Raw genomic sequence first — 8,874 nt, forward strand, 5'->3', positions numbered from 1 at the left:
TGCGATGTAGTGTAATGTTGATGTAATAATAAAATTTCAGTATATTTTGATGTGTACACTCTTGGTATACTGTTGGTATAATTTTGGTATATTATTAATTTAATTTTTAGTAAACGATTTGATGTAATTTTGGTAAATTTTTATTTAATATTAATAAAATCTCAGTATGTATAATGTTGGTATAATTTTGGTATAATATTAATATAATATTGATATAATGTTACTTTATTGGTATACTGACATTATACCCACAGTATACACCGTATGTTTGATATTATTTTTTATTTTTTTGTACTTTTGTAAATATTATTAAGATTTTTGTAAATGAAAAAAGTCAACATGTAGTTTTGTAATTATTTTCATTTTTTTTGATAAATGGTGTAATTTCCTCAAATCAAAACCCTAAAAAATGATGGATTGTAGAAAATGAGGAAATTTATAAATCTATGGATTTTATTAATTTTTTTTTTTTTAGGCAAACGATAGATTTTGTCCAAATTCATGGATTGTTTAAAATCCATCAATCCAAATGGTGCAATGGAAAGTTCTAGAATTCAATACTCAGTAAATCCATTTGATTATTATGGTGAATTAGTGAATAGTCTGTAATCCAAAAATCTAATATGAACCTTTGTAATACCGTTTGAATAATTAAATAACATGGACATGTGCTTGTTTCCGCTCCAAATCCAATACGTCTTCATATACAAAAATGTACTGAAATTCACCTAATAGTTTAAACTTTTAAAATGAATGGATTGTTTGATACCATATCTTCAGTTCATCACTTCTATTAAACAAGATCTTTCAAGAAAAATCCCATGTACTCTCTCAAACAAAAATGCAAAAGAACGACCTTGGTCGGGTCATTAATATGTTGTATATTCCCGGGTCGGGTAATGAAGAAGAAATTCATCCACATTCCAACCAGAAATATAACTGCTGTAAACTTTTACAGATTATTAAGATGATTTAAAAGCAGAGTTAACTGCACGTCTAAGTATGTTAAAAAAAAATTACAAACAAAGAGACTTCACAGATTAAACATGACCTTAATGGCACTCCCTCCACCAGCACTAGTTTCAAACGCTTCTTCAACTTCTTTCTGCGAGAACCCGAACCTATGTGTTATCAGAGGCTTCACATCAATCTTACCACTCCTCAGGAATTCAATACATAACGGCCATGTGTTCTTATACCGAAACACACCGATAACATCAACCTCCCTGAAACAGAGCCAATCGGAATAAAGTTTCCAAATCAAACTACACATTGCTATCCATGCACTTCATATATTTAAGTGTATAATATGAAAAAGCAACTAATTGTTTTTTATTTTTCCAATGACTTAATCTTTTCGTTATTCGTTTTTCTTGTTTGGCTCATCTTTCTTTTGGTAAAGATTTGATTGCAGCAAATCTTAGTCAATTTTTTTTGCATGAAATACTCGCACTACACTAATTTGTGAGCTTCAGTAAAAATTATATCCTGCAGAATGTAAAATCAAGTACCTAGCTGCAGCTGGTGTAAGAGGAACAGTCATCTGATTATGGCCCATTCCAACAAGGCAAACTTTACCACCTGACTTCGTGGCGCTGAGGGCAGTTGACATGGTTTTGTCAAATCCAGCACAATCGAAGGTGATATCCGCTCCAGTTCCCATAGCTTTTTGTATTAGAGCCACTTCAGCATCTACATCCTGTAAGATTGTTATCTTAAGTTATGGCAATTGGGAATGGGATAAATCCTCGTGCATAACTCAATTTAGCTATTCAAATCAGCTACAAAACAAATTAGTCCCTAAGGAGGGGGTTCTCAATCTATCCAATCAAACAAAACAAGGCTAATTATATGTAAAAGAAGCTTTACTTGATTCTCAACTGTAAACATCACAAAGTAAATTCTGCTATATCTGTTAAACTGAAACCGGTTTCTACAACCAGCTAAACATTTCTTAAATATGAAGCAATGAACTCACGATGACATTTTGTATGTGTCAACAAGAATATTCTCTAGTAGTATGCACCTTTAAGGAAAAAAACAGCAACAAAAAGCATCATAGTTACGAGTCATGACTGACTCAATAACTCACAAATGAAGTGTTGAATTTTTTTTATTGCTTATAAACAAATCAAACCTGGATGCTTGTAGAAACTTTAACAATTTCATTAGCACCAAGATCCTTGGCAACAGATAAACGGTAGTCATCCACATCAACAACGACAATTCTGGGAGCTCCGAAAGCACGGGCAGCTAACATTGTAACAAGTCCTATGGGGCCGGCTCCCATCACTAACACATTTGTCTCTGGACCAACATTAGCTCGCCGACATGCATGAACACCAACACTCAGAGGCTCGCACATTGCCCCTTCCTCCAAACTCACATTGTCTGGCAATTTAAAACATAGGTCTGCAGGATGCACCACCTGTTAATAACAAAGAGTGCATCCTAAGCACTGGCTCTAATTGATATTGAAATTTTGCTATTTCATTTGCAATAAATAGTACTCTAAGACAAATATAGAACACAAATGTCGTGTGTTAACCTGATTGGCTAAGGAACCGTGCACCGGTGGAGTTGCAAAAAACTTCATTTCAGGGCATAGATTGTATCGACCTTGTTTGCAGAGGTCGCATCGCCAACAACCAATGCCTGGCTCCAATGCTACACGGTCTCCGGGCACAAGATGCTTAACTTCACTTCCAACTTGTTGGATGATGCCAGCACACTCATGGCCGATGACCATAGGCTCCTCCACCACAAAATGTGCACATCTCAATGTCTACACCCAATAGACAGGATGAGAAATTTGCAATGAATCAAACAGATTGAGCAGAAGAGAAAAGCACCTTAAGATAGTGGACATCACTTCCACAGATACCAACAGCTTTCATCCTCACTCGAACATCATCGGGTCCTTCGAGAAACAACACGAGTCAGTAGCGCACCAAGTCAACTCAAACTAATAACAAGTATCAAAGAATTACCAAGAGGAGGAAGCTTGAAAGGCTGAATCTTGAGCTTGTTAACACCAATAAGCCAGGCACCCAAATTCTCTTCTTCATCACCCATTTTCCCCACAAACCCAAGCGACCAAACAGCTTCTATTTTTATATTTGCGGCAAAGATCAGCTTTATCTATGTAAATCGGATTGGTATTGTTTATAAATGAAGTTTAGAAATTGAGGATATCATATAATTAATGAATAGGACAGATAAACGGATTATTATACTGTTTAAAAATAAAGCGTTAATTATATCGTTAAATCATATTGGTTCTTGGACTGAAATAGCATCTAATAGAATGACAATTTCATAAATAATGGCATAGCTTCTTTAGTTTTTATAGAATAGCAATTCTGTGGAACAACTATTCCAGGAATTAAAGCAAAAAATAACCATTACATACGGAATAACTATTTCATTCCGCATCTATTTCATGAATCAAATATAGTCTTTTTATTATTATTATATGATACAAGATCATCCAACATGGCATTCATATCCACTCATCACTATCACTTTTGACTTAATTACTATATTTATGTATTTCCAATCTAAAACATGATCCTAGCTTTTTAAAAACGTATTGAGAAAGAAATTCAATTTAACCGTTTACATTTCTATTCAACACGGTCTTATTACTGTACTTTTATGCGTTTTTAAAATGTTAACATGATTCGAAATGCTTACGAAAAGACGCACCTATACATTAAGGTCATTTTTACACTTTCTCTCAAGTTTATTTCCATCTGGTGTTCTGATGCTTTACCGAATCATCTTCTCAAGGATCAGGACAACAGAGCACGCTGTTTGGGTTAGGCTAAGTACGATTTTAGTTTAAAACAGACAAGAAAACGCAAAAATTGGATAGATAAAGGCTCTTGATATATATGGTAGTACAGATAAAGGCTCTCTCAATTATCAGACTAAATTAAATAAAAAATCACTTGGGAGTGAAGTCTCTAGCAGTAGGAGACCGTGTGGCATTGGAACCTGGAATCAGCTGCCGACGATGAAATTTCTTTATGTCCTCAAATGAAGTTCTTTGGATCCTCACCAACTAATGGCGCTCTTGCCAATAAGGTCAGCAATTATGTAGCAGTTGTTCGTCTGTTCGTGTCAGTTAGGTGCTAAAGACCATAAATTGACGATTTATTGCTCGAATCAGGTAGTGCATCCGGCAAATCTATGCCTCAAACTACCAGAAAATGTGAGTTTGGAGGAAGGAAAAAATGCGTGAGCCTCTCAGCATAGGTGTCCATGCGTTGGCTGCTCGTGCTTTTGGTACTCCTAGAGTTGTGATTGTCGATGTTAATGACCGCGGTTTATCCATTGCCAAATCTTGGTGCAGATGAGATCTTTAGAGTCTCAACAAATGTCGAGGTTACCCGTTTTCCCTTTCATTTACTAGAACCATCGTTTTAAATTAGTGAAATCTCTTGCAGGATGTAGGTCAAGAAATAAAGATACAAAATTCTATGGGATCAGGCATTGATGTGAGCTTGGACTGCGCTATAACAAAGCCATGTCTGCAGCTCTGAATGCCACACGTCCAGTCCAGGTTTTGCCTAATTTGACTAGCCTTAAGTGAGACGAGTCTCCCCCTTACGCCTGCTGCCGCTAGGTAATTCTAAATTTCACACTAATTCCTCTCCTTGTTTCAATTGCATCCATTTGATGTCGCAACAATCATATTTTGACTTGAGTTCGGGTCTTACCCTGACCTTAAAACTATCCGGAAGAACTTTAAGCAGGATGTGATTGCAGGTAGTTTACCACAAGTGCTAGCAACGTAAGTTGATATGGCTGTTGTTGATCACAGGGAGGTTGATGTTATTGGGATATTTCGCTATAGAAACACATGACCTCTCTGCATTAAATTTTTGAGGACTGGGAAGATTGATGTAAAGCCATTGATAACGCACAGGTTTAGCTTCTCACAAGAGGATGTAGAAAAAGCATTTGAAACTAGTGCTGGGGGTGGAAATGCCATAAAGGTCATCTTTAATCTGTAAACTCTTAGCTTTCTTCATTATGTATCAGATAACTGACGCAAAAATAGATGCATTAATAAGCTATTGAAAAGGGCATTGAGACTTATTTGTTGTAGGCCCATTTATCTCAATAGAGCTCCAACCAGAAGGCTTTGACACATCTCCTTCCACCATTAATTCTCTCATCTTTGAAGCCTCATTCCATCTATCAGAACCAGCATAAGTATTTGACAGTAGAACATAGTTCCCACTATTAGAAGGGTCCAATTTGAGAAGCTTGTTTGTAGCAATCTCAGCTAGGACCAGATTTCCATGAAGCTTGCATGCACTTAGCAATATCCTCCATACTACAACATCTGGAGCGACAGGCATTTCTTTTATGAACTTATAGGCCTTGTCTAAGTTGCCAGAACGGCTCAAGAGATCCACAACACAACCGTAATGCTTCATTTCTGGCTTTACTCCATAAACTTTTTCCATATTTTCAAAGTATTCCAGTCCTTGATTCACCAATCCAGCATGAGTACAAGCTAGTAATACCCCCAGGAAGCTTCCATGGGTTGGCTGAACACCATTTTTTAACATCAGTGAGAATAACTCAATCGAATTATCAACAAACCCGTTCACAGCAAGGCCCAAGATGACTGATGTCCAGGAGACACCATCCTTCATTTTCATCTCATGGAACACCTCCAATGCTTTGTCAACAGCCCCACATTTGCAGTACATATATATTAAAGTATTCCCTACATAAACATCTGCTTTTACACCGTGCCTACAAATATATTCATGGACAGCCTGTCCAAAATCAAGTGAACCCAAGCGAGAACAAGCAGAAAGTACAGTAGCTATTGTAACCTCATCCGGTCTCACATTAGCATCCATCATTTCTTGAAAAAGCTTCACTGCATCAGAACATCGGTTGGCTTGAACATAGCCCGATATCATAGAAGTCCATGAAATAACATTCTTTGATGGCATGTCATTGAAAAGTTTGTTAGCCGCAACTAGATTCCCCGCTTTTGCATACCCCGTTATCATTGCATTCCACGAGACAATATTCTTTTCTTGCATACCATCAAAAACAGTCTGAGCTAAATCCACCAATCCACGCCCGCCATACATATCTATCAGCGTGTTTCCTAAATAAGTATCAATATGCACATGATTTTCTTCCATGTATTTAACTACGGAATCCACAATAGCATCATCACCCAAGAAATTACAAGCTAATACAAGTTTCACCATTGTAACCGAATCAGGGATCACATCTGCTTCCTGCATTGAATGAAACAAACCCAAAACCTCTTTAAATTTATTGCACCAACTGTAACCACAGATCAAGGAATTCCAAGAAACCAAGTCTCTATCAGGTATTTCATCAAACACCTTGTGGGCACATTCTAGTTCACGAAAAGAGGCATACATGGTTATCAAAGAGTTTGCCACATAAAGATAAGATCCAAACCCCAATTTCAAAACCTGGAGATGGAAGACCTGAGCAAGTAGAAGATTGTGAACACGAGAACATGCCCTGAACAGAAATATAAACGTCAGATTATCACCGAGTAATCCTCGACTATTATACATGAGATGAGTATACATAAGAATGGCTTCGTATGGGTTATCACTGAGAGATGAGCCGCGAATCAAATAGTTAAAAATTAAAAGCGTAGGTTGTTGGATTTGAGTGAAAGCCAAATAGGCTTGATGAAGATGAGAGGACGATAAAGCATAGGACTTAATAATGGAAGACATCTTAAAGGGATTTCTGTGGAGATACATTCTAATGAGCTGACCATGTTCTTCCTTTATTGACTTCACATTTTTTATTATCTGTTTGGGTTTTCCGGTTGCGCACTGCCGCAAAATTGCCTTCATTTCCCCATTCACAACTCACTCTCTCTCTCTGGGTTATAAGCAGAGATGAAGGAAAAAACCGACTCAAACTTTTTTTTTTCTTTTACAAAAAATATTGATCATTCCGTGAAAATTATATATAAAAAAAAACAGTATCAGATATAGGGTTAATGGCTACTCTGAGCTGTACAATTACACATTGGTTTAATAAAATAAATGAGAATAATTTGCTAAACGAATAGCAGCAAGTATAAATAATTAAAATTTGAGTCGAAAATACTTACCTGAAACATCTTCTAAAATACATTAAGTATCACCTGTTTATTTGCTTGTTGAACCATAAATTTTCTAGTATGACAATGAATGTTGACGGTGGAATAGTCCAATCAAATTAAACGGAATGTAAGGAAGCCCCTCATTTAGAAGTATATATTCAATGAAAACAGAAAACAAAAATAAAGAAATTTTTAGCAAGTGACAATTTATAAATATATATTATTTACGATATTTGTACTGTTTTGGATACACCCATAAAAGGGAATTGAAAACGAAATATTTATATAGAAGACACAATCTTAGAAACAAATTTAATAATAATGATAGAAAAAAACATGTACATTCATAATCACCACAATCGTTATACAGTATATGGTTTTTTTTTTTAAAATTTAAACATGAAATTTACAATTCAGTGTAAATAGTTAAAACATAATGACTTGGTCGTGATAATTTGAACTGATGGAATTTGTGATTTCATATGAACTAACAAAATATTAATCGCGTGTTGAATTAGGTTAGGCAGGGTTGGGTTGAGTTGGGTTAGTACTTAGTCGTTATTGGTTATTGATGATGAAAGCCATTAGAATGTCGGTAGTGGGGAGGGTGCACTTTCTTCATGCATTAGGCTCAACTAAACTGACTTACATATATATATATCTATCATATATGGATGTTTATCCATATAATAATTGTGACATGTCATATTTACAATAAACTAATAAACATTTGCGAAAGAGAATTTTTTAATTATTAAAAATGTCATATGCCGAACACATATACAAATAACATGACGCAACAGTTACATTGAATAATTTTTTTATATATATACATCAATCCTTCTATCCTCCAAATTTCTCTACGTATCTTTTTTTTTATCTGATCATGAGGTGTCCTGAACGTGTTCCAACTATAAAACGGCACCTTTAAACCTTCCACATTCAGACTAATCCCCAGTCGAACCGGGTAGGTTCCTTGCGGGAGACAAAGCTTGGCCCCAAATTTTAAACGGCTACATACATGAGTAAGGTTCGAACCCGCGACCTCACTTAAGCTTGAAGCTCTATGTACCTATTTTAATGCTCATACAATTTATTTTCTAAGCAAGATACTCTAAATTAGGGTATCTTTTTCATCTTTATATTTCAAGAAAATTTTATTGGTTTTCAATTTTTTGATTGAAAAGGTATGTATCTGGAGATGATAAGAAATAAGTCGGAGCGGTTAATAAGTATTGAAATTGATATATATATCTGGCTATATATTGCATTGTATTTAAGTATATATTTCAAAACAATATCAAATGCGTTTATTCATCTACTTTTTAGAAAAAAAATATTCTGATTTTTTTTATAAAGAATTACAAAATTTACAATTCTATGTAAATAGTTAAAACTCTCATTTTATGCCGTAATTTTTTGATGATATTGTCGTGATATAATTGTTGAACTAATAAAATTTGCAGTTCTTTTATAGCTGAAAAATATTAATCTAGTGAACGATGGTTAATAAGAGGAGGTTGGTTTGGTCCATGGGTTGCATTTGGTTAGTTAGTAGAGGGTTATTTTTTTCTATGATGAGAGCCACTCGAAGGTGGGAGACGGAGTGGGTAGGGTGCAAGTTTTTCATGCATTCAACTGAGCTAATTCATCTATACCTCAATTTTTGTTTTTCCATAACGCACTAATGATTAAATTCATTATAATTAATACCCTCTAATATTTATTTTTGTTTTTCC

At 35.2% G+C, this 8,874-nt stretch overlaps 2 protein-coding genes and 1 pseudogene across 2 annotated transcripts; 1 reads left to right on the plus strand and 2 right to left on the minus strand.

Moving 5' to 3' along the window:
• Nucleotides 1-842: 842 nt before the first annotated feature.
• Nucleotides 843-3,235, minus strand: LOC126673171 (sorbitol dehydrogenase). Its single transcript, XM_050367171.2, has 6 exons — nucleotides 2,991-3,235; nucleotides 2,853-2,920; nucleotides 2,549-2,785; nucleotides 2,138-2,428; nucleotides 1,512-1,699; nucleotides 843-1,226 (listed from the first exon to the last, which is right to left on the minus strand). The coding sequence occupies exons 1-6, from the start codon at nucleotides 3,073-3,075 to the stop codon at nucleotides 1,034-1,036; spliced, it is 1,062 nt and encodes a 353-aa protein (XP_050223128.1). The 5' UTR covers nucleotides 3,076-3,235; the 3' UTR covers nucleotides 843-1,033.
• Nucleotides 3,236-3,851: 616 nt separating this feature from the next.
• Nucleotides 3,852-6,974, minus strand: LOC126673170 (pentatricopeptide repeat-containing protein At2g22410, mitochondrial-like). Its single transcript, XM_050367170.1, has one exon. The coding sequence runs from the start codon at nucleotides 6,879-6,881 to the stop codon at nucleotides 5,082-5,084; it is 1,800 nt and encodes a 599-aa protein (XP_050223127.1). The 5' UTR covers nucleotides 6,882-6,974; the 3' UTR covers nucleotides 3,852-5,081.
• On the plus strand, nucleotides 3,942-5,106 carry LOC126673027 (L-idonate 5-dehydrogenase-like; annotated as a pseudogene).
• Nucleotides 6,975-8,874: the final 1,900 nt, after the last annotated feature.

The sequence above is a fragment of the Mercurialis annua genome, linkage group LG3 (assembly GCF_937616625.2).
Source record: "Mercurialis annua linkage group LG3, ddMerAnnu1.2, whole genome shotgun sequence".
Taxonomy (NCBI): domain Eukaryota; kingdom Viridiplantae; phylum Streptophyta; class Magnoliopsida; order Malpighiales; family Euphorbiaceae; genus Mercurialis; species Mercurialis annua.